This window comes from Ornithodoros turicata, chromosome 5 (genome assembly GCF_037126465.1).
Source record: "Ornithodoros turicata isolate Travis chromosome 5, ASM3712646v1, whole genome shotgun sequence".
NCBI classification, from domain to species: domain Eukaryota; kingdom Metazoa; phylum Arthropoda; class Arachnida; order Ixodida; family Argasidae; genus Ornithodoros; species Ornithodoros turicata.
Genome location: NC_088205.1, coordinates 13,177,640 through 13,203,467, shown reverse-complemented (window position 1 = coordinate 13,203,467; position 25,828 = coordinate 13,177,640). Strand labels below are relative to the sequence as shown.

At 47.8% G+C, this 25,828-nt stretch overlaps 2 protein-coding genes across 2 annotated transcripts; both read left to right on the top strand.

The window, feature by feature from the left end:
• Positions 1-7,857: 7,857 nt before the first annotated feature.
• On the top strand, positions 7,858-12,347 carry LOC135395216 (uncharacterized). The gene is made up of 5 exons (XM_064626456.1): positions 7,858-7,929; positions 10,148-10,283; positions 10,443-10,672; positions 10,962-11,221; positions 11,984-12,347. Exons 1-5 carry the CDS (start codon positions 7,888-7,890, stop codon positions 12,345-12,347), a joined length of 1,032 nt encoding a protein of 343 aa, XP_064482526.1. The 5' UTR covers positions 7,858-7,887.
• Positions 12,348-20,661: 8,314 nt separating this feature from the next.
• LOC135395321 (glutamate receptor U1-like) lies at positions 20,662-24,963 on the top strand. Its single transcript, XM_064626551.1, has 7 exons — positions 20,662-20,732; positions 20,881-20,968; positions 21,025-21,183; positions 22,638-22,773; positions 22,943-23,172; positions 23,444-23,703; positions 24,507-24,963. Exons 1-7 carry the CDS (start codon positions 20,692-20,694, stop codon positions 24,865-24,867), a joined length of 1,275 nt encoding a protein of 424 aa, XP_064482621.1. The 5' UTR covers positions 20,662-20,691; the 3' UTR covers positions 24,868-24,963.
• Positions 24,964-25,828: the final 865 nt, after the last annotated feature.

Below are 25,828 nucleotides of genomic sequence, written 5' to 3'. Positions count from 1 at the left end.
GTCATACTGCTCACTGACAGCAAAACGGAAGTTGCTAAATTCACATCATTAATAGGAAAGAATGTCGATTTACTTCTTGAGAATCTACCACGCCTTGTGACCCTAGTCCTCTCCTCGGGTACCCGAGATGAACTAGCACACTTATGGGATCTTTTCAGAGGTGTGGTAAAGAATTTGAGCAAGATACTGCAGGAAAAGATCTGCGTCAGGAGACGTTAAACGTCCTAACTATGTTTCTAGATCTGGGAACCAAACGCAAGGGGTACGGACAGGAGAGCGTGACCCCGTATACACGTTTTTTTTTTTTTTTTTTCGCATCACGCCGCGATGAGCCGCATGCAGCAGCGCTGACTAGGATGGCTTTCTAGCCAAGGACTAGAAAAGAAAAACTGTGCCTTATAGAACCTACATCATCGGCAAACAAGCAAATGGGACGCAACATGGGATGGGCTAAAATATATGTTAAAGGATAGAAGAAAATTCATCAGCGCTATACAGGCTAGGAGATATCAGAAACGTGACGTCACGTACTGGGAAGAAAGTGGCATCCAAGAGACAAGAGGAAAGAGGCCACGTTTAAGTGTCGAAATCGAACAGTGCGTGTCACGCGTGTTAGATGTGGACTCTATGACGCGAGGTGAGCTAAGAATGGAAATCGGGAACGACGTCCAAAGATCCAGACGACCCCATCCAGCTGACGCAAATGTTGCGTCACAGTTTGAGTAAGGTGGTTTGAAGTGCCCCCGTTTATTTTGGCTTCAACGTTAAAAGGAGGACATTGTGATCGCATATGCAGCCATGCGAAGTTTTTCCCAACATGAAGACTCTGATGTGTAAATCAAATGTTCGTCGTGCTTCATTCGTATTCGACTCGTACGTACTAGCAATCGGTGCTACACGACTGACTTTTACGTGGTGCACGCAGTTGCTTATCAACCAGTCAATAACTTTTCTTCACACCTGCAGAACAGAAACAAAGATGTACGAATGAAAAAAGACGCGATAGCGAACAACACAGTCCCAAGCAGTACTGCTGAAAGCGCGAGCATGTACGGCTGGATCAAGATTGTAAATCTTCAGAAGAACGCTGATAAGACAGCACACCTGCTAGAACCCTCTCCACAGACGAAAAGAAAAGCCAAGAGTACGGCTGTCGAAAAACACGCGGCATTAGGCTGCAATAGGGATAGATTTGATCCACTACGGCGTTAGCTGTAATATATGGAAAATAAAAGACAGGAACGCAGAACAATATTTTCATTTTTTTTTCGTTGTCTGAAACTGTGCTTATTTTGATGGATTTTGATAGATACATTTTGAGAGATGATAGCAACAGAAAGCCGACAGAAAATCGCAAATCAAACTCAAACAACAGAAAATCGTGATCTCTTGACTTTTTTGTTGTTGTTGTTGTTGTAGTTTCGAGGTGAACGACAAATGTACAGTATCTAAAAAATGCAGATGACATTGACAAGGCAACGAGCATTATTGTGATCAAAAGAGAGCAGAGTAATGCGTTACAATACAAATGGGCCAAGTGACCGCCTTTTACAATTGCGTTTTCCTCGCTAGACAGGCTCCTGCGTTCGTGAGGAAGCGTGACATCCTATAGCTGTATCATAAATTGCCTTCAGGTATTAATAAGCCCCCCTTCCCCTCCCCCCAAGAAAAAGAAAAAGGAGAGAGCGAGAAAGAAGAAACGAAAACGAAGCCTCTCGGATATCTTTCCTAGCCGGTCGCATCAGTGTTCGATGGCTAAATAAAATGGTATACTTAATTAGCTTCACTAATTTTCAAAGATTGACCCAATGACAGCATCGAAGCCCTTGAAGTCATTGTACATTCTCTATGACCGATATATTGGTGTCTATAACTATGAACCTATCCTCGATAAACTTGGTTTGACAACCTTAGCACATCGCAGAACCTCAGATATCACATTTTCCTGTGCAAAGTAGTACATGTCGTCTTAAGCTGTCGTTGGTCTATTTTCTGCCGTTCATTTTAGTTCTTTCTTGTATTTGCATCCAGTGGCGTAGCCAGACCGCCAATGTAGGGGGGGCTCGATACGAAAACTCGCCCCCCCCCCGGTGATCCTGGGTGCGACAACACACAATACTTGTGCGGTAACTGATTTGGGCGTTCACAATACAATTACGCAATGATTTCCAATGAGGCGGTGTCACGAGATCGGAAGGATTTTGGAAAGCTCATACTTTGAAAACCATTCAAGAGTGCCGATTAGATAGACGCGATGAACTGTAAGAACTTTTGCGATCATTACACTGTTCCCCCTCCCCCATATATTATTTTCTCCTCGGATTTGCGCGATTTGCGTGGGTCCGTCGTACCAGGTAGGGGTGCTCGAGCCCCCCCCCCCCCCCTAGCCCCCCCGTGGCTACGCCACTGTTTGCATCCTTCCTTCATCATTCATCATCTTCACATAACGTTCCACGAGCAGTGGTGTAGAGTACGCACCTCCGCGGTGAAAACCCCCATGTCATCGTCATCATTTATTGTTGTTGTTGTTGTGCCGTTCACTCCGACCGCACCTTTATTTTATGTGTTGTTTGATTGCTCCATACACACTGTTGCGCTGCTGTTTGGCGCTCTATGGCCTTTGTCGCTTTTGCGCCAAAAAGCCCCAATCATTAAATCAATCAATCAATCGATCGATCAAAATGTTTGATTGCTCACAGTTTAGCAGATACCAACAGACTTCGTAACAGCCATAATGTACACACGTTTGGTCTTTATAACAACCTCAACGATGTTAGTTCTCCGAACAGCTGTCAGGTTTTTAGTTTTATATCCTATACCCTTACCATGTCACACACAAATCTCCGTATTGTTATTTCTTGTTTGTCTTCTCTTGTAGTCTTTTCTGCGCTGAGCAATTTCCCAAACCTGTGGTTGCGCGTGGCCTTGAACGTAGGCTTCGCCGCAACGTGCTCGTGCGGCGATGGAAGGCTCCTTTACAGGTTCAAAATTTGGAACCCGAATGGAACCTTGAAGATGCCACTATTCATGCCCAAAAAATTGCTCAAAAGTTTTGTCCTGGCAGAGGCAAGATGCCATTAGAGAACGAATGCAAAGCGCTGCCAGCAGAATATGTAGCACGCGCTTTTCGTTCCAGAATACACAGGCTCTATGGGATCCGTTTTAGGTGAAGCCTGCTTTACGTTTTGTCCCTAATTCTTGGGCATGAGTGGAAGCATCCAGCCTCGCCAGCCCCCAAGAAGTTCCGTAGCACCCCGTCTGCAGCTAAGGTCATGGCTACGGTTTTCTGGGGCAAGGCTGGCGTTGTTCATGTTGATTTTCTGCCCAGTGGTACCACGGTCATAGTGCATATTACTGCCAGGTTCTCAGGGATGTGCATAAGGCGCTGAAGCAAAAGCGGCCGGGCCTCATCACCAAAGGAGTCCTCCTCCTACAGGACAATGCACGCCCGCATACCGCGCATCTCACGACACGTACCTTACAGGAACTTGGCTGGGAGTTGCTGCCACATCCCCCTTACAGTCCAGACGTCGCCCCCAGCGATTTCCATCCCTTCGGGCCACTGAAGGCGTTCCTTGGGGGCCGCCACTTCAGCTGAGACGACGAGGTCAAGAATGCGGTCCGATCATGCCTGCTACGCGCCGTTAAGGATTTCTATGCTGCTGGCAACCAAGCCCTCGTGAAATGCTGGGACAAGTGGATTAGTGCAGCTGGAGATTCCGTTGAAAAATAAAACTATAATTTATCGCCTGTAAGTTCATTTTATTTTTGCGAAAAATGAAAAGTCCCGGTTTGAGACTTGAACACCCCTCGTACATATACCTTTTTGCGTGCCCTGTGGTCGGCCATCCTCTGTCATGACGCATGATACGGCGCTGCTGTCCGCAACGGGGGACAATATTGCCAATATTGAAGCCAATATTGAAGACGATGTAGTACTTGCGACACACTACTCTGATACGAGGGTTTGAACAAAAAGTTCCCAGACTAGCCCTATAAAAAATGTAACCAGATCATTTATTCAAATTTCTGCCCTATCCCTTTCAAAGTAGTCTCCTCGTGCACCTACACATCGTTCCCAGCGCTGCTGCCATTGTCGGGTCGCTTCCTGGAAGCCTAGTCCTTCCAGCTGCTGAAGCACCTTCTGCAATGCCACCTGGTGGTGGTGGTGGTGGTGATAGGGCTTGCCGTTGTCGGCCTCACGTATGTGGGCAACGTCACGACTGACGCCCTGGGGGAATGTGCGTCCTGGGCCGACTTCTAAGGGAACTGTGCCGACATATGTCTGAAAGCGTCTGGAGCACCTGGACGTCGTCAAATCGGCGTCAAATTGGTCCAATCCCTGCCAAAAAGAAAGAAGAAAAAAAAACAGCCGATAGGGGGGGCGGAATTCGTACCTAGTTACGTGCACCTGATTGTAGGTCCGATTTTGTTTCACGTTCCGTTTTGTCGCTCTAAACTGCTTCGATTGTTCTGCAAAATTACTACTGTGGAGCGCACCTTGTGAACATCAGAGGCAGCTGAAGGCTACGAATCAATTCTAATGGGACGGGCCTTCAACGGGCCGACCGTTTTCTTTGACTGCCAAAATGGACAGCGTGCACAATTGGACGTGCGCGAATCACGACGGCGGTATCGTGGGCGAACATCATAGTGCATCGTGAACCGCCACCATGAAGTGGCTCCTTCTGATTGGTGAGCATTGTCAGGCCCGCAGTTGCTAGCGGTAGGACAGGGGGTAGTTGAAAAGTTATCACTGAGCGTCAGAGGACATGTCCAAGCATATAGGGCGAGGGAGAGTGCAGAAAATAATATTCTCGTGTCATTTAGCCCCCTTTTTGTGTTTACTTTTCTGTAAAACCTTTAACTTTGCAACGCCAATCTGGCACAGGGCACTTGAAATATAGCAATTGTTTGTGCAACCAATCGTGAAAACCAAGTTTGAGGTTACAGCATACTTTTCGAAGTGTCAGTCCTTGGACGAAATTTTCGCGTGCCCTTAAAATTTGCGAAAACCTGGGGCTTGCGGTTTTGCAGTATTTTTCCCAAACGTGGATCTAAACAGGAGCATTAAGCCGGTCAAGTCAATTTTTTGTTCAGACCTGAGGAGTGTCTTGTGGAGAACCTGTCTTCAGAGACAGGTTGAAAATATCATTGCACCTTCTCACAGAATGACGTTTTGTTGTTGTAAGCGATGGTCGTTGGACGTGCGGTATGGTCTGCCCAAGTGAAGACGTACGCGGGATTGGAAGACGTCCTCAGGGACTTCTGCAACGGTGGAGAGGTGGCAGTTTCCTGGTCCCCAGAAACGGTACCCCAATTGCTCGGTATGCGACGTCTTCAACCGTTATGTTCGAAAGAGAGCATACATTGTTGATCAAACATGGAGAGTTGGTTCTTTTACTGTCTTATAGCCTGGAGATGTCATGATGGGAGCTGGGGTTTCGTTAACTTTATATTAGGGTGTATTTCCCAGAAGGTGATCTGGACTTGTTTCACATTATATGGTTGCTTTCTCGCGTCCAATAGCTTTCCTGCTGCAGACTTTGCAAAAGTCGAAATGCACCACAGTGGAGGGAACCATGCACAGACTGGGCGAAAAGGGGAGTGAGCCCCACTCGATGAAGATGTTCCCCGATGCAACCGTTCGCTCCAAAGTGCTCTTCCTCTTCCACAGTCTGGACGATGTGCACGACTTCCTCGCTCCTGCCATGGTACATACTAGGCGCTTTTCTAATCCATGTAACAAAATTCATGCCTTGAGATGGAGCGTATAGAGGTTCATTATATTCATTTCCCCGCAACATGATAGCGACGCGTACTGTACCGCTTCGTTGCAAGAGCACAAGAAAATCTCACGTCTCTGTGCGCGTGATGGCGTCGAGTACTCTGAGACGCTCTGTTGTTTTCATTAAGGACTTAATCTGAAACAAGTCTCGTACGCAACGCCACGGAACCCTAAATACGGCTGCGGACCAATACGAAAGTCTGAACTACTACCGGTGCAGAAAGCACCCCCTTAGGGCTCGGGGCTATAAGACCAAAGCAAGACCATTATCACAGTTGTCTCTTCAGGAGGGAACAAACACTTCTTTCCAACTGTTCACCCGTGTATCCACAGGAACGGCATCCTCATGGAATATCCTAACGGAATAAAGAAAAGCAAAGCACTGTTCACTGAGCCAAAGTCCCCCCCCCCCCCCGTGTTATGTGAGCATTCACACGGTGCCGGAATATCGGGAGTGGCGTACTGCGCACTTAGCAGACGACGTCATTAGCGTGTTTGCCTGTCGTCTGCTACGGAATATATTGCGGCTGTGTCGCAGGACTCCCTAAGGTTAGCAAGGCACGTGAAGTGCACGTGAAGACAGGACGTTGAGTGCTCGCGCTCACGTGACAGCAGGAACCTATGACGTTTTTTGCATCTTCGGTCGGAGTATTCTGAAAAACGTCGCTCGTGCGAATACACGATATATTCCGTTCTTGTCCGCTGTCGTGCAGAACCCTCTGAACGCACATTTGGGCATGCTCTGCCACGTGAGCTTTTGGAACATGTCGGCAGTGCTCGGCAGTCCAGTACAGTCCTCCTTGCAGTTCAACTGTTGCGATGCCTTGCTCATCAACTTAGACTTGGGCAGGGTACACAGCAAATACCTGGTATGCACGCCACCTGCTTATTTCTGTATACGAAGGTCTAAAGGTCATCCGTTTTGAACGCAGGTAGAGAAACATAGATATATTGGTGGGCCGTCGGTACGGCTTTGGATAGCCAGGGAATGTAATGTATCCTGCAGCATGTGCGGCCTCGCCCACCGTGACCATGGATACTGGCAGCTTCACCAGTCGCTAAGCGGACTACATATGTTCATCGGTACTCTTCACGTAAGACGATCGAACAAAGTCACATAGGCACTCAACACCAGTGGCGTAGCCAGACCTCCAAGGTAGGGATCGCGACACGACCCCCCCCCCCCCCCCCCCCCCGCAGATCCGGGTTACATACATACCTGTGCATACAGCGAAATCAGATATAAAATATAGAATGTTTGATCGTTTAATGTGATTTACATATGCGGGGTGTCATGACCGGTGAGGCCGTGTCACGAGATCGGAAGTACGTACTAGTTTGAAAAGCTCATAATTTCAAAACTATTCAAGAACGCTGCTCAGATAGACGCCGGTAACTGCAACACCTTTCGCGATCGTCACAGTGGATCCTCCCTTCCCCCAAGCACCCATAGCTATGCGACTTGTCAGCACAAATCTGTTACGCGCATCCTATAGACTGGGCTATGGGACTCAAACGAGTAGTGTATTAATGATAGCCCTGATGCATGGACGTAGACCCAATTATTCCAGAATCCTCCTCACTCAAGGCTTCAAAGTGTTCACAAGGACTTTTGCACAACACCGGAACGTTGCTTTGACGGCTTCGAAATGACATTTCTATCTACCCTCTCCCAACATTTCAATTTCACGTGAGTACCCTCTCTCATACCGGAGAACATAAGTTGGGGAACACTTAGCATTGTGCCGTGTTATGCTTCAGCACAGCCGGCGTTGCATGACCTTACCGGCCGTCAAATGTTGCAGCAACGATGTCACGTAATTTCGTGGTCGTTGCAGGTTCACGTTGGTGCCAAACCCGGAGAGAAAATTTGGAGGCGTGGATGGCGAACGCTGGAGCGGCATGATTGGCATGGTGCACCGAAAGGTATTCTGTGTGTTGTGATAGGGGCAGTCCGCGTTGTCTTATCTGACGTTCGTTAGGAAGTAGATGTCTCCTTGGGCGGCCTCAGCATCTTCTACAACAGGGTCAAGTACGTCGACTACATTTACCCCTACATTGTGGACTGCTTCGCCTTCGTCACAAAAGTGCCCAGACGGATGCCCTTCACACAAGCCATAGTGCAACCCTTTCGAATCCAGGTAACTTCCGTCGGTTATACTCGTCGGGTAGCGGAAACTGTACACAAACTAGTGATGCAAAACTAACGATAGCGCTATATCGATATCCACTGTCGATAGTATAAAAAAAAAAGAAGAAAAAGAAACATGGAATAGAAAAGAACAATGGATAGTACGCGATCGATAATCAGCTATCGGGAAACTATGGGGTAGCAGATAAAAATAGAAAAAGTAGAGATAGGACGAATCCAGAATTTTTCAAATCCGAATCCGAATCCAAGGAGGGTTCTGCGAATCCTCGAATCTTACGAATCTTGAATCTTTCGAATCCTTTCTTTAAAAAGAGTTTAAAACGCCAAGACAAAAAAAAAAAAAAAAAAAAAGCCCATACTGAAAAGTGTTTTGAAGCAGATATGATACACTTGTTTGATGAAAAACAAATTAAATGATACTTCAGTTTCGTGAGCAAATATACTCATATACTAGTTCTTCTCAAACGTAATCTGTTTAACGTATTGTTCATCTGCAAGTACATAAATTCGCGAGTCTGGATTATTTTCATAAAACTAAGCAACAATCGAAAGCAAAATGATATTACTTTTAAACTTGTAATGTAACAGTACCTGAACTCTCTCAGTCCAGAGCAATGGAAATAAAGAAACAAGAAAACACCCGTCGGTCAATGAGGCTCTCGCGGACTGCGGAGTCGCCAGTTCGAAAAAGAAAGGAACAAACGTGGTTGGTGGATTCGAAAGATGGACTCGATTCGCCGTTCTGGGCGCTGGGATTCGTAACCCCGAGTCGGTTGGCACATCCCTAAGAAAAAGAAAACGCCTCATTTCTACAAGTTTCACAATAGAACTCGGAGCAGTTTTACCTCCGACACTAACCTTGAGCATCTGATGCCGCTCAAACCATCCACAAGGTCACGAGGTACCCTCTGAATTGGAGTGATCGTGGCATCGCAGTCGCATCGCGATGATTCTGATGAGCATCTTTTTCGCTGGTTGCAGTGCTAGTGCATCATCCGTACATTGCAGCTAAGTGTCGCACGTGGTTCTGCTTTCGTTGTCGTATTGTGCCAGTGCGAAAACGAAGACGGGAACGGAAGCATCCATAGTGAGAACCAAATATCTAGCTATCGATAGTAAAGACAAACGAAAGAACAGTGCTGTCTATGGTCGATTATCGTAAAACTATCGATAGTCAACAACCCGCCGTATCGATAGTCGACTATAGACTATAGTCGACTATCGATAGTTTTTCGACACTATGGATTGTTTTGAAAAAAACTATATAGATTTATCGATAGCCAATTTATCGATAGTTTTGTATCACTAATACAAATCCGTGGTGTACGGCACCTTGCATGGCGCATTGCATCTATCGTGTGGTTTTCGATATTTGGTGATGCTCAGTCTCCTGTATTTGGGCACATAGGCGAGCGTTTGTGCGTCCCACTCTTGCTTCATTCGAGACTTTCAAGACCGCACCGCCATCGTGGCTTAGGTGATATGACACGTGGAAGAAAGTTCTCGCGGGTCTTCCACAGCCTTCACTGCGCCCTCTAAAAGCACGTCATTCGCCGATAAAAATACCGCTTACATTATTTCTGTCGCCTTGACTGATGCGAGCAAGTCACAGGAGTCCCAGCGCAGGTGGGAGGGAAGACGATTGTCGTGTTCAGGAACACACATAAAGCGATTTCTTAACGTCCGCAAATAAGATCAGCGATCAGTAACATGGCGGACCCTCCTGTTCCGTGGTATAGAAGTCTAACTCGTCGTTTCTATAAATATTTGCAAATAAGAGAGCTCAAAGGCCATGCCGGATGGCAAAACGACAGGCTTTTGTTTTAGTTGCTACAAAGTACTGTTCGGTATGACCGTGGAAGTGCCGTGTGCCATATGGGGAGAGATCGCGTAAATTAGCTCAAAGCTGGTGATAAACATGCGCAAGCACGTTGAAGCATTCGTGCATAAGCGTAACTGTACAGAGCCTGAGTTTGGGCAAAAAAGGATAACGGACGAGACAGAAGGACTCTTTGAGTCCCTCTGCCCATACTCAGGCTTTTTTGCAGTATGATATGGTGCACTCACAAGACGTTCAATGTAGCGATCTGAAAACGCAGTCTTTTCTTTCTTCCCTCACTGACGCCGACAGTGGAGGGGCCGAGGAGTATCCCCTCGATTGACGCATTATTTAGTGAGCAGGGATATCGAGATAATTTATTTTCTAGGTCTGGCTGAGCCTTCTGGCATCGCTTGCCGTGGGCGCTATCGTACTGCGACTCCTAAAACGCTGGACTCCAGGTCACTCTCTGGTCGGCCAAGTACCAGACTTGTGGCTCTTACTGGCCACACTCGCCTACCAGAGTAAGGCTCTTTTAATCTGTCATTCATCAGTTTCAGCCTGTATGCTCTCCGGCGAATGTGTTATACTGCATGAAAATTGTGTACGTTACTCTTCGGGTCGTGCCCCATCTATAGAGCTCACGGGCTTGTCCTCGAAGGTAATTTCTCGCCTAACTGCAGGCGGATGGCGTTCGGAATATCAAACTACCAGCTATCGTATCTTCCGTGGCACATGGCTGGTTCTTGCGGTTGTGTTAGCACAGGCGTACTGCTGCGTCCTACTTGCAGTGCTCAGCGTACCTCAGTACGAGAAGGACATAAACACTGTGAGTCAGCTGGAGGAGGCCATAAAGGGCGGGAAGATGAGAGCCGGCACTGCCAATGGAACAGCGCAAGCTTGGCTCATCCAGGTATAGTCTCAGCCGTGCAGGCAAGGGGACGGTTTAAATATTCACTCACATTATAAGTGCACTGGTTCAACCCTGTAGTGCAGGTAGACATTTGATGTGTCCCTCATGATGCGAATGCAAAAAAAATCGTATTTCTTACTGTAATCACGCATTTCACTACTCATACCGATTGTGCGACACAGGCAAGGACAATAGCATTAGCAATTTTTTTTTTTTACTTCCTATGCCCTGCTTATTGGCGTTCCAGTAACGAATATGGGATAATCATGTATGGCATTGTTCGCTGCAGTCGTCGACATCAACCATCATGATGCTTATCCGACGTTTGCTGGACGAAGATTACGACCTGTTGGTTCCTGGCAAGGCCCTCGGTCTTGAGAAGGCTATTCGCGAAAATTACGGCTACATCGACACCAGAATGGGTCTGGTCGCTGCTCTGTCAGATTTGAAGGCCACCACCGTGAAGGTGTCTACCGGGCACATGGGGAACGCTTATATGTCCATGGCCTTCCAGAGGAACTGCTTCTACAGGCCACATATCGACACTGTGTGAGTGATACCTATGCACTCCCAACAACGCGACGTAATATGGTCGAGGCGTAGCAATCACAAGTGGAGCATTGTCTTCCATGTGTCGCGTTATTGTTTAGGCGCCTTCGTAACACGAGTACCGCGCTGCCCCATTCTCGTGCAGCCCTGAAATCATGAAGTGGCGGGGTGTTCATGTGGTCCAAGCTGACATGCGGGGCAATCGAACAAAGGAACCTGCAGTATGGAAACGCCGCGCTTCGTTCTCTTGTCTATGCAGTGTTCGAAGGCCCAGTATCACATTATGAATGCGCAATGCATGTTGCCAAATTTCTTTATAACAAAAAAAGAAAAAAAAAGAAAACAGTACTGTAAAAACTACATGGGGGCCCAAGCGGTCCAAAGGTTACGTCCCTGGACGGTCCTGATTGTGGCGCCTCTGTGCATAGTCCCAGTGGTTTATCCAGAATCCCAAGCACGGAGGGGTGTTGCAAAATATGGGGGGGGGGGGTCATTATTACAGTTAAGTCATAACAGCTTACCGTATCATTACTGACACGTGTATAAATCTGAAGTAGTAAGGGTTCTTTGTAAAGGTGCATAGGGAAAAAGGTTAGGGGTGTGTGGCCAAACGTTTAGGGTGTATAAGGGGGTCTGGATAGTCCGACGCTTTCGTCTCTGCGAATCATCGTTCAGCGCGTGCTCGTAATGTAGACAGCGGGATTGGTTAGCCATACGCAAGCGTTTGACACGACGTTTTCTTCCTTGTATTCCTATATCTAGGGCGCAAAGGTTCTTGGAGACCGGTCACTTCATAAAGTGGCTACGGGACGACGCCTTTCGCAACTTCCCACGGGTCCTGCCTGATGATGATGGCAATTTCTCTCCCCTGACCACGTCAGATCTTGTTAGCGCAGTGATCATCTTGCTGGGAGGCTTCAGCATCGCTTCTGTAGTCCTTGCAATCGAGGTGTTTCACTTCCGATATCAAGCTCGTCGGAAGTGCCGGAGCACCAAACGCGGTAAAAGCCGTGTAACGCTAGAGCCCCGTTTTCTCTTGCTGCGTGGGGAGGGCGCGTTTAAGCCCTCCCACCTAAACCCACTTAACAAAAGAGGCAAATCGAGATTTGTCCACCAGAAGTACTGATAGAGGGAAGTATGCATAACGCCGCTACGAACTAATTATCTTGTCTTCATGGTCCTACCAAATTTATGTCATCTACAATTCTACGTGTTTCGCATTGTATTCTCCCAAAACATTTTCTTCTATTTGTGACGAGGAAGTATCATAAAATGGATTTCTAGTCTCGACAGGTGTGACGTCATATTGTGCGCAATCTGGCACACGTCTGGCAACATTGCTCCTCGAAGTTCGCTTCCTCTAACACGCAGCGCCACTGCGGCAGTCGTGACGCAGGCTGGGAGTTATCGGGGAAAACATGTGTATGCCTCGCTTTTCCTATCGTCTTCTATAGTTTTCCCGCATTTCCCGGCACGCCCTGCCATGGTGCGTGCTGCTCCCTGGAACTTTTTCAAATAGACCTCTACCCGACAAACGTCATCATGACGTTGGCAAGCAGACTGAAACCGAAGCAAATCGGAACGGGAAGGCTGGGTTCCACTAGAGTCACTAAATAAAGCTATTGAACGAAATGTAGGACCGAAGGTCTCGTCCTTTCAGGGAGCCATCATAATCCCCTCAAGACCGTGGCTTTTGGGCGCGACCTTGTTCGCCCCCTTGCGTCGACTCTATGAAATTGGTGTCGCTGTCGAGCACTTTGGCGCTTTGGCGTAAAGCCCCTATACTTCAGGGGCTTTACTTTGACGTCATTTGGGAGAGGTCTATTGCCATTGGCACTCTTCCAACGTCGCGAAGGATCGCGAAGGTGAGTGCGCTGTGGCATAGGTGACAGACGTCAGAGAGGCAGTGACCAACTGCTGGTGACGTCACCTACTATTCGAAAATCCGAAACTAGGACGTTTTGCCGGTTGTTTTTGTGGAAATTAGTGGAAGCACACAGCATTAACACTTGACTTACGTTTTGCGGACTATAAGTCACGAGTTTGGTTTATAATACGACATAAGATACTTTTTTTTTTTTTTTCAGTTCGCAGTATTGTACTTAAACGAAATAGGGGTTGATAGGAAATCGAGTACCTGGCAGGACAAAATTTCTGAAGGAACGCAAAATCCTTCCCCATTATCTTAGCGTGAAACACGTTCTACCGATTCTGTGAAGGGGGGACAAGTTCCCAAGCAGTGTCAAGCCAAGAACTGGGTGATTGATAATAAAAGTATGATTGGACATGCGCGTGTTCCGTGCGCCAGTTTTCTGGCAAGCTGCAATTGGGAGACCATCGAGCGCTTCATAAAATTACAGCTGTCAGACGACGGCTTTCCGATTTTACAACTGTGGAACGCATACTCGGAACATTATGTAGATGGTATGAAATCATCGCTAATGGGTCGTAAATAGAGTTCAAGTGCGTGTCTACTGTGAGTTGCTAGCACGACAAATGATTCTACATGCTCTAGCTTTCACTCTCTTGCGGTGTGAACGAGAGATAAACTAGCCAGTCTTCGATCACTTTCGTTTGGCTTATTGCAGCCTCATAGCACTGCTATACTGCTACTTTACTCGTAACACTACTTCATAGCTTGTCAGGTGCCATGTACGTTATTAAAAAATAAATTCCCATGCGCGATAGTTATTTAAAATCGTAGCGCAGTAAGAGACAGTACACTCTAAATCTTTTCACACCTTTAAAGGTGTAATAGCGTGCATGGCGCACGCCTTTTTAGGTGTAATTTTGGTAACATCATAATGGGGCACGGTTTCGCACAAATTTTCTTTACTCGAGTGTTGTCTGTCCTCGGAAAATTCAGTCTTGCAACATCTCAACATTGTTCAACGGTATTGTAGACACTTGCGCGTGCTCGATTATCGGTAGCGTGCATTAGCTCGTACCTACGATATCCAAGACATAATGGAAACAAGATTTGCACTGAAACTTGATCTTTAGTAATGCTTTCCGAATTTTGTAAAATATCATCCCGGAGATGCAATGTTACGCAACCAGATTGAATGTGCATAGCGCACACCTTTAAAGGTGTGAAAACGTTTACAGTGTATTGTGGCTGTTGAGGACACCGACTGTAGAGGAGGTGCTGTCCCTCTACGTTTGGTGACCCGAACAACGAACACCCTTGTTCGGCGTAATTCATCATCCTAAATTTTTCGGCAAACCAGCAGCGAAACACCTTCTAGCAGGCAAGTCCAGTCGTCCACCATCCACGAGTCGTCCTCATTCTCCTTTTCATATGGTATCGACGCGGACCTCATGCAACCGCATGCAGTGCTCCGCGTCTGAGTGGGGGAGTGATGTGGCGGCCCGTGGAAGACGACGACGACGCGCCTCTGCTGCTGCGTCTGGCAGCCAGTTCTACCGGCAGCATCCTAACGTGAGGTCACGCACATCTGCCCGCTGGGACATTCCATCATCGCCGGTCAGGACTCATGTAGAGGAACATCACCTCCTCTACACTATCAAAATGGCGGTCTGGAGGTTACGAAATCTTGTGCGACAGTGCAGCCCTGTGTAGAAATGCAAAATGGAGGATTGGCAAGATTCAGTCACGGTATCATGACTGGGCGACGCACAAGCAAGACGATGACCATCACAGAACGACACGGCAACGCTTGCCCGTACCGTTATGCGGTTTTTGTTTTGCTTGTGCGCTGTTCAGTCGGTGCAGAACTAGTCAGACCTCACAGCAGCAGGTTTAGCGTTTCAGCAACTCCGGTTGGTCCGCGGTTGCTGCAGCACGGACAAGGTGCGCTCTGTCATATGCTGGTCTTGACGCACATGTGATCTTATTTTGTCACGAGCTTGTTGAGCTTTACGTCTTGAACTCGGGAGCAGAATACTTTAGCTACTGGTAGGCAGTCGTCGCACACGATACTGATACGCTACGGGCTACGTAAGATTCCGTTAGCCACCAGTTGTCCAAGTCGGCCGTAATTTGCGGAAGCTGGTAACTGCGTCCTGTGACCACACCATAGAGAATTGCACTGACATTTGCCGTACAACGTCGGGGGAAACTCCTTCCAACGCAGTTCACCTCCCAGCTTTGCGCACATGACCTGATCCGCATAAGCCTTGTGAAATGTGCCTTGTGGGTTTGCCCCCGACTCTGAGCCAGTGGTTGACATTTCTCCCTGTGGAGACTGCCCTGGACGCACGATCCACGGCCTCCGAGCAACGCGCAGCCATATCGGCAGGTAAGCAGCTCTGCATGTACCTGGTGGAAGGGCTCGCCGTTTTCGGCCTCACAGAGGTGGGCAACGTCACGACTGACGCCCTGAGGGAATGCGCGTCCTGGGCCGACTTCTAAGGGAACTGTGCCGACGTGTGCCTGAAACCGTCTGTGAAAAAAAAAAGCAGACAGAACAGCCGGTACCACTACCAACAATCAAGAGGAAGAGAGCAAGAGGTCTTTCATGCATGTCAGCGGATCAGTCATTCCTGTCACGACAACTCCCTGGTTACACACGCTCGCAGAGGCGCGTGGTTCTTTGCTGCGCATTTGGGTGTCCACAACGAATATATTCCTCTGGCTTACATAAAAAAATGAACAAAAACACAAGGACGTTTGCGAAAATATGAATGCGTCACAGAGAGCTTTGCGCCTGAGAAACAAGCACACCCAGTATTCAGATATATGTCGACAAATACATACACCTTTTTGCGTCCCCTGTGGTCGGCCATCCTGTGTCATGACGCATGATACGGCGCTACTCTCCGCAACGAGGGACACAACCAATAGTGAAGATGATGTAATACTTGCTACACACTCCTCTGATATCTTCAAATAATGATTCAACAGTCCGTATTGGTTTTGTCGCCTTCGAAGGGGCTGTAATAATATTGTGCTTGAAGGTGGACCGCACACCACAAGATTCTATTTGTCAGGAGAAAATGAATTTGCAACATCTGGAAGTTTCAGATAGGATAGACCACGTGTTGTCGATCCCCGACAAGTATGTCGCAAGCAGTACTTCTCTTCCTGGTGCAGACGACCTTTGGGATAGTGCGGGGACTCATATCAACGGAGGGGTCGATCCAGTCCCTCCACTTTCCATCCTCTCCATCTACTCCCCACGTAGCGGGGAAGGGGAACCTAATGTTTAACCCAATTCGAGCTCCCTTGGCGTTTTTTTGCAGGTGGTCGGAGGGGGGATTATACCATGCAAGCATGATCGACTGCGTTTCTGCTTCGCTACGACAATGGTTGTGGCATGTCAAGTGTAGCTTTGGTCGCTAAGTTGGATCCTGCTTTTGGTCCAACCCCCGCCAAAAAGAAAGAAGAAGAACAGCCGATAACGGAATTCGTACCTAGTTATGTGCACCTGATTGTAGGTCCGAGTTTGTTTCACGTTCCGTTGTGTCGCTCTAAACTGCTTCCATTGTTCTGCAAAACTACTACTGTGGAGCGCACCTTGTGAACATTAGGGACAGGAGAAGGCTGCGAATCAATTCTAATGGAACGGGCCTTCAACTTGCCGACCATTTTCTGCCAAAATGGACCGCGTGCACGAATGGACGTGTGCGAACCACGACGGCGCTACCGTGGGCGAACATCATAGTGCATCGTGAACCGCCACCATGAAGTGGCTCCTTCTGATTGGTGAGCAATGTTCCGGCAGTTGCTAGCGCGGTAGGACAGGAGGTAGTTGAAAAGTTATCACAGCTTGTTCACTGAGCGTCAGAGGGCAGGTCCAAGAATATAGGACGAGGGCCAGAGTGCAGAAAATAATATTCTCGTGTCATTTAGCCCCCTTTTTTGTGCTTTCTTTACTTTTCTATAAAACCTTTAGCTTTGCAACCCCAATTTTTCGCGAATCTGGCAGAGGGCACTTAAAATATAGCAGTTGTGTTTGGGCACCCAGGGGCGTGCCTGTTGTGTGTTTCAGCCTCAGATCCCTTACCTTCCATCATAGCACAAGTCGCCTATTCGCAATCACTCAATTTCGCGAATCCCGGGTTGCTCAAAGTCCAGCTGGAACTATCCACAGCGGATTTGACAAAAGCGACATTGCACGTGTCTGTGCTGCAAGCCATTATTTCAAATGCTTACTAGTAACGTGTGCAACCAATCGCAAAAACAAAGTTTGGGGTTACAGCATATTTTTCGAAGTGTCGGTCCTTGGACGAAATTTTCGCGTGCCCTTAAAATTTGGGAAAACCTGGGGCTTGGGGCTTTGCCCTATTTTTCCCAAACGTGGATCTAAACAGAAGCATTAAGCCGGTCAGGTCAATTTTTTTTTTTGTTCAGACCTGAGGAGTGTCTTCTGGAGAACCTGTCTTCAGAGACAGGTTAAAAATATCATTGCACCTTCTCACAGAATGACGTGTTGTTGTTGTAAGCGATGGTCGTTGGACGTGCGGTATGGTCCGCCCAAGTGAAGACGTACGCGGGATTGGAAGACGTCCTCAGGGACTTCTGCAACGGCGGAGAGGTGGCAGTTTCCTGGTCCCCAGAAACGGCACCCCAGTTGCTCGGTATGCGACGCCGTTACGTTCGAAAGAGAGCATACATTGTTGATAAAATATGGAGAGTTGGTTCTTTTAGTGTCTTGTAGTCTGGAGATGTCATGATGGGAGTTGGGGTTTCGTTAACTTTATATTAGGGTGTATTTCCCAGAAGGTGATTTGGACTTGTTTCACATTATATGGTTGCTTTCTCGCGTCCAATAGCTTTCCTGCTGCAGACTTTGCAAAAGTCGAAATGCACCACAGTGGAGGGAACCATGCACAGACTGGGCGAAAAGGGGAGTGAGCCCCACTCGATGAAGATGTTCCCCGATCCAACCGTTCGGTCCAAAGTGCTCTTCCTATTCCACAGGCTGGACGACGTGCACGACTTCCTCGCTCCTGCCATGGTACATACTAGGCGCTTTTCTAATCCATGTAACAAAAATTGTGCCTTGAAGTGGAGCGTAGAGGTTCATTATATTCATTTCCCCGCAACATGATAGCGACGCGTACTGTACCGCTTCGTTGCAAGAGCACAAGAAAATCTCACGTATCTGTGCGCGTGATGGCGTCGAGTACTCTGAGACGCTCTGTTGTTTTTATTAAGGGCTTAATCTGAAACAAGTCTCGTACGCAACGCCACGGAACCCTAAATACGGCTGCGGACCAATACGAAAGTCTGAACTACTACCGGCGCAGAGAGCACCCCCTTAGGGCTCGGGGCTATAAGACCAAAGCAAGCCCATTATCACAGTTGTCTCTTCAGGAGGGAACAAATACTTCTTTCCAACTGTTCACCCGTGTATCCACACGAACGGCATCCTCACGGAATATTCTAACGGAATACAGAAAAGCAAAGCACTGTTCACGGAGCCGAAGTTCCGCCCCGTGTTTGGTTGAGCATTCACACGGTGCCGGAATATCGGGAGTGGCGTACTGCGCACTTAGCAGACGACGTCATTAGCGTGTTTGCCTGTCGTCTGCTACGGAATATACAGGGTGTCTCACGTAACGTGTCAAAAAATTATATTTAAAAATCTACACATCGGAATATTATGGGGTCAACGATGTTCGCCTTCAGAGAGTTTTTGACATCGTGTGAGAACAGTTTCATGAATTTTTCGCCATGGGAAATTTAATTTTTCGAATTAAGTTCGGAAAATGCCTAGTCAACCTAACATTTTTTCAACGGATTCAGGAATCACGGGTCGAGTTCAGCCCAGCAAGGAAAATTTCATTTTTTGGTACAAAAGTAAGGAGCGGAAAAAAATTGGGAAAATATCCCATTTCGGGCTGCGCAAAATGCCGCTCGCCTTTCGCATCCCGTCACAGCGCTCCGGGAAGCGACGCATGAAAAACAGTCGCCCCGCCTCTTTAATTCCACTCTCAACGCCCTCATGTTATCAGCGACAGGTTCACTTGGTGATAGCGTTCTACTCTTCGCTTCTTTTTTTTCTTTTTTTTTTTTTTTTTTATCGTTTGCTTTGGTGATACGGCTCGCCAACCTGCACGATATGAAGGGCCGATTGCGAAGGGTCGGGGCGACTGTTTTTTATGCGTCGCTTCCCGGAGCGCTCTGGCGGGATGCGAAAGGCGAGCGGCAATTTGCGAGGCACGAAATTGGATATTTTCCCAATTTGTTCCTTAATTTTGTGCCACGAAATCAATTTTTTCGTGGTAGGATAAGCCCGACCCGTGCTTCCCGAATCTGTCGAAAAAATGTTAGGTTTACTAGGCATTTTCCGGACGTTAATTCGGAAAATTAAATTTCTCATGGCGAAAAAATTATAAAAGTGTTCTCACACGATGGCAAGAACTCTCTGAAGGCGGATGCCTTGACCGCATCATTTTCCGACGTGTAGATTTTTAAATATAATTTTTTGACAGGTTACGTGAGACACCTGCATTGTGGCTGTGTCGCAGGATTCCCCACCGTAAGCAAGGCACGTGAATACACGACTTTGAGTGCTCGCGCTAACCTATGACGTTTTTCGCATCTTCATATTCCGTTCTTGCCCGCTGTCGTGCAGAACTCTCTCAATTCACGCGTGGGCATGCTCTGCCACGTGAGCTTTCGGAACATGTCGGCAGTGCTCGGCAGTCCAGTACAGTCCTTCTTGCAGTTCAACTGTTGCGATGGCTTGCTCATCAACTTAGACTCGGGCAGGGTACACAGCAAATACCTGGTATGCACGCCACCTGCTTATTTCTGTATACGAAGGTCTAAAGGTCATCCGTTTTGAACGCAGGTAGAGAAACATAGATATATTGGTGGCCCGTCGGTACGCCTTTGGATAGCCAGGGAATGTAATGTATCCTGCAGCATGTGCGGCCTCGCCCACCGTGACCATGGATACTGGCAGCTTCACCAGTCGCTAAGCGGACTACATATGTTCATCGGTACTCTTCACGTAAGACAATCGAACAAAGTCACATAGGCAGTCAACACCAGCGTATAGCCAGACCTCCAAGGTAGGGATCGCGATACGACCCCCCCGCAGATCCGAGGTACATACATACCTGTGCATACAGCGAAATCGGATAGCAAAATATAGAATGTTTGATCGTTTAATATGATTTACATGTGCGGGGTACGTGTCATGACCAGTGAGGCCGTGTCACGAGATTGGAAGTACGTACTGGTTTTAAAAGCTCATAATTTCAAAACGGTTCAAGAACGCTGCTCAGATAGATACCGGTAACTACAAGACCTTCCGCAATCGTCACAATGGATCCCCCTCCCCCCAAGCCCCCATAGCTATGCCACTTGTCAGCACAAATCTGTTACGCGCACCCTATAGACTGGGCTATAGGACTCAAACGAGGAGTGTATTAATGATAGCCCTGGTGCATGGACGTAGACTCAATTATTCCAGAATCCTCCTCACGCAAGGCTTCAAGGTGTCCACAAGGACTTTTGCACAACACCGGAACGTTGCTTTGACGGCTTCGAAATGACATTTCTATCTACCCTCTCCCAACATTTCAATTTCACGTGAGTACCCTCTCTCATACCGGAGAAAATAAGTTGGAGAACACTTGGCATTGTACCGTGTTATGCTTAAGCACAGCCGGCGTTGCATGACCTTACCGGCCGTCAAATGTTGCAGCAACGATGTCACGTAATTTCGTGGTCGTTGCAGGTTCACGTTGGTGCCAAACCCGGAGAGAAAATTTGGAGGCGTGGATGGCGAACGCTGGAGCGGCATGATTGGCATGGTGCACCGAAAGGTATTCTGTGTGTTGTGATAGGGGCAGTCCGCGTTGTCTTATCTGACGTTCGTTAGGAAGTAGATGTCTCCTTGGGCGGCCTCAGCATCTTCTACAACAGGGTCAAGTACGTCGACTACATTTACCCTTACATTGTGGACTGCTTCGCCTTCGTCACAAAAGTGCCCAGACGGATGCCCTTCACACAAGCCATAGTGCAACCCTTTCGAATCCAGGTAACTTCCGTCGGTTATACTCGTCGGGTAGCGGAAACTGTACACAAACTAGTGATGCAAAACTAACGATAGCGCTATCGATGATCGACTGTCGAGAGTACAAAAAAAGAAAGAAGAACAATCGATAGTACACGATCGATAATTAGCTACCCGAGAACTAACGGGTAGCAGAGAAAACGAAAACGTCTCACTTCTACAAGTTTTACAATAGAACTCGGAGCAGTTTTACCTCTGACACTGACCTTGAGCTTCTGATGCCGCTCAAACCATCCACAAGGTCACGCGATACCCTCTGAATTGGATTGATCGTGGCATCCCAGTCGCATCGCGATGATTTTGATGAGCATTTTTTTTCCGCTGGTTGCAGTGCTAGTGCATCATCCGTACATTGCAGCTAAGTGTCGCACGTGACTCTGCCAGTTCGAAAACGAAGACGGGAACGGAAGCATCCATAGTGAGAACCAAATCTAGCTATCGATAGTAAAGACAAACGAAAGAACAGTGCTACCTATGGTCGATTATCGTAAAACTATCGATAGTTTTTCGACACTATGGATTGTTTTCAAAAAACTATTAACGTATCAGTAACAAATTTATCGATAGTTTTGCATCACTAATACAAACCGTGGTGTACGGCACCCTGCATGGGGCATTGCATCTATCGTGTGGTCTTCATTATATGGTGATGCTCAGTCTCCTGTATTTGTGCACATAGGCGAGCGTTTGTGCGTCCTACTCTTGCTTCATTCGAGACTTTCAAGACCGCACCGCCGTCGTGGCTTAGGTGATAGGACATGTGGAAGAAAATTCTCGCAGGCGCTCCACAGCTTTCACTGCGCACTGGAAAAGCACGTCATTCGCCGATAAAAATACATATTACATTATTTCTGTCTCCTTGACTGACGTGAGAAAGGTCCCAGGAGTCCCAGGTGGGAGGGAAGACGATTGTCGTCTTCAGGAAGAACACACATAAAGCGATTTCTTAACGTTTGCAAATAAGATCAGCGATCAGTAACATGGCGGGCCCTCCTGTTCCGTGGTATAGGAGTCCAACTCATCATTTCTATAAATATTTGCAAATAAGCCACGCCGCATGGCCAAACGACAGGCTTTTGTTTTTGTCGCTACAACTTACCGTTTGCTTGCTGTTCGGTATGACCGTGGAAATGCAGTGTGCCATATTGGGAGAGACCGTAAGCTCCATACGGTAAGGAGCTGAGTTTGGGCAAAAAAGAATAACGGACGGGACAGAAGGACTCTTAGAGTCTCTCTGCCCATACTCTGCTTTTTTACAGTATGAAATCGTGCACTCACAAGACGTTCAATGTAGCGATCTGAAAACGCAGTCTTTTCTTTCTTCCCTCACTGACGCCGACAGTGGAGAGGCCGAGGAGTATCCCCTCGATTGACGCATTATTTAGTGAGCAGGGATATCGAGATAGTTTATTTTGTAGGTCTGGCTGAGCCTCCTGGCATCGCTTGCCGTGGGCGCTATCGTACTGCGACTCCTACAGCGCTGGACTCCAGGTCACTCTCTGGTCGGCCGAGTACCAGACTTGTGGCTCTTACTGGCCACACTCGCCTACCAGAGTAAGGCTGGTGGTTCCTCTTTTAATCTGTCATTCGTCGGTTTCAGCCTGTATGCTCTCCGCCGAATGCGCTATACTGCATAAAAATTGTGTACGTTGCTCTTCGGGTCGTGCTCCATCTATAGAGCTCACGGGCTTGACCTCGAAGGTAATTTCTCGCCTAACTGCAGGCGGATGGCGTTCGGAATATCAAACTACCAGCTATCGTATCTTCCGTAGCACATGGCTGGTTCTTGCGGTTGTGTTAGCACAGGCGTACTGCTGCGTTCTGCTTGCAGTGCTCAGCGTACCTCAGTACGAGAAGGACATAAACACTGTAAGTCAGCTGGAGGAGGCCATAAAGAGCGGGAAGATGAGAGCCGGCACTGCCAATGGAACAGCGCAAGTTACACTCATCCAGGTATGTTCTCTGCTGTACAGGCAAGGGGACAGTTTAAATATTCACTAGCATTATAGGTGCACTGTTTCAACCTTGTAGTACACGTAGACATGTGATGTGACACGTAGAATCGTTTTTATTGTAATTACGCTCTTTCACGACTCATTGTGATTGTGCGACACAGGCAATGGTAATAGTATCAGCAACATTTTTGTTTGGACTGCCTATGCCCTGCCTATTGGCTTTTCGGTAACGAATATGGGAGAATCGTGTATGGCATTGTTCGCTGCAGATGTCGACGACAACCATCATGATGCTTATCCGACGTTTGCTGGACGAAGATTACGACCTGTTGGTTCCTGGCAAGGCCCTCGGTCTTGAGAAGGCTATTCACGAAAATTACGGCTACATCGACACCAGAATGGGTCTGGTCGCTGCTCTGTCAGATTTGAAGGCCACCACCGTGAAGGTGTCTGCCGGGAACATGGGGAACACTTATATGTCCATGGCCTTCCAGAGAAACTGCTTCTACAGGCCACATATCGACACTGTGTGAGTGATACCTATGCACTCCCAACAACGCGACCTAATGATGGTCGAGGCATAGCAACACAAGTGGAGCATTGTCTTCCATGTGTCGCGTTATTGTTTAGTCGCCTTCGTAACACGAGTACCGCGCTGCCCCATTCTCGTGGAGCCCTAAAATCATGAAATGGCGGGGTGTTCATGTGGTCCAAGCTGACATGCGGGGCAATCGAACAAAGGAACCTGCAGTATGGTAACGCCGCGCTTCGTTCTCTTTCTCTTGTCTATGCAGTGTTCGAAGGCCCAGTATCACATTATGAATGCGCAATGCATGTTGCCAAATTACTTTATAACAACAACAAACAAACAAAAAAGAAAGAAAACAGTATACTGTAAAAAATACATGGGGGCCCAAGCAGTCCAAAGGCCCAAAGGTTACGTCCCTGGACGGTCCTGATTGTGGGACTTCTGTACATAGTCCCAGTGGTTTATCCAGAATCGTAGGCACGGAGGGTTGTTGCAAAAAATTTGGGAGAGGGGGTCATTATTACAGTTAAGTCATAACAGCTTACCGTATCATCATGCACTTACATGTGTCTAGAGCTGAAATAGTAAGGGCCCCCTGTATGGGGTGCACAGGGCTAGGGGTGTGTGGCCAAACCTTTGCGGGCCGGGTATAAGGGGGGTCTGGGTAAATCACTGCATATAGTCCGACGCTTTCGTCTATGCGAATCATCATTCAGCGCATGCTCATGAAGTAGACAGCGGGATTGGTTAGCCATACGCAAGCGTTTGACAAGACGTTTTCTTCCTTGTATTCCTATATCTAGGGCGCAGAGGTTCTTGGAGACCGGTCACTTCACAAAGTGGCTACGGGACGACGCCTTTCGCTACTTCCCACGGGTCCTGCCTGATGATGGCAATTTCTCTCCCCTGACCACGTCAGATCTTGTGAGCGCAGTGATCATCTTGCTGGGAGGCTTCAGCATCGCTTCTGTAGTCCTTGCAGTCGAGGTGTTTCACTTCCGATATCAGGCTCGTCGGAAGTGCCGGAGCACCAAACGCGGTAAAAGCCGTGTAACGCTAGAGCCCCGTTTTCTCTTGCTGCGTGGGGAGGGCGCGTTTAAGCCCTCCCACCTAAACCCACTTAACAAAAGAGGCAAATCGAGATTTGTCCACCTGAAGTACTGATAGAGGGAAGTATGCATAACGCCGCTACGAACTAATTATCTTGTCTTCATGGTCCTACCTAATTTATGTCATCTACAATTCTACGTGTTTCGCATTGTATTCTCCCAAACCATTTTCTTCTATTTGTGACGAGGAAGTATCATAAAATGGATTTCTAGTCTCGACAGGTGTGACGTCATATTGTGCGCAATCTGGCACACGTCTGGCAACATTGCTCCTCGAAGTTCGCTTCCTCTAACACGCAGCGCCACTGCGGCAGTCGTGACGCAGGCTGGGAGTTATCGGGGAAGACATGTGTATGCCTCGCTTTTCCTATCGTCTTCTATCGTCGTCGTATTTCCTTTTCCCGCATTTCCCGGCACGCCCTGCCATGGCGCGTGCTGCTCCCTGGAACTTTTTCAAATAGACCTCTACCCGACAAACGTCATCATGACGTTGGCAGACAGACTGAAACCGAAACAAATCGGAACGGGAAGGCTGGGTTCCACGAATGGGCACTTGTTCGGTGCCTCCTATTGCAAGAAATGTAGGACCGAAGGTCGCGTTCCTTTCAGAGACCATCGTAATCCCCTCAATACTGTGTTGCTTTCGGCTTATTCGCCCCTTGCGTCGAGCGTAGTTCAACCCTACTAAATTGGTGGCGCTGTCGAGCACTATGACGTCATTTGTTTACAAACTGGGAGAGGTCTATTGCCATTGGCACGCTTTCAACGTCGCGCGGATATCGGGAAGGTGAGTGCGCTGTTGCTAGGTGACAGACGTTGGAGAGCTGCTGGTGACGTCACCTACTCTTGGAAAATCCGAAACTATGACGTTTTGCCAGTTGTTTTGGCGGTAGTGGAAGCGCACAGCATTAACGCGGGGTTTACGTTTTGCGGACCCTAAGTCGCAAGTTTGGTTTATAATACGAAATAAAATACTTTTTTTTGTGTTCGCAGTGGCACTTAAACGAAATAGGAAT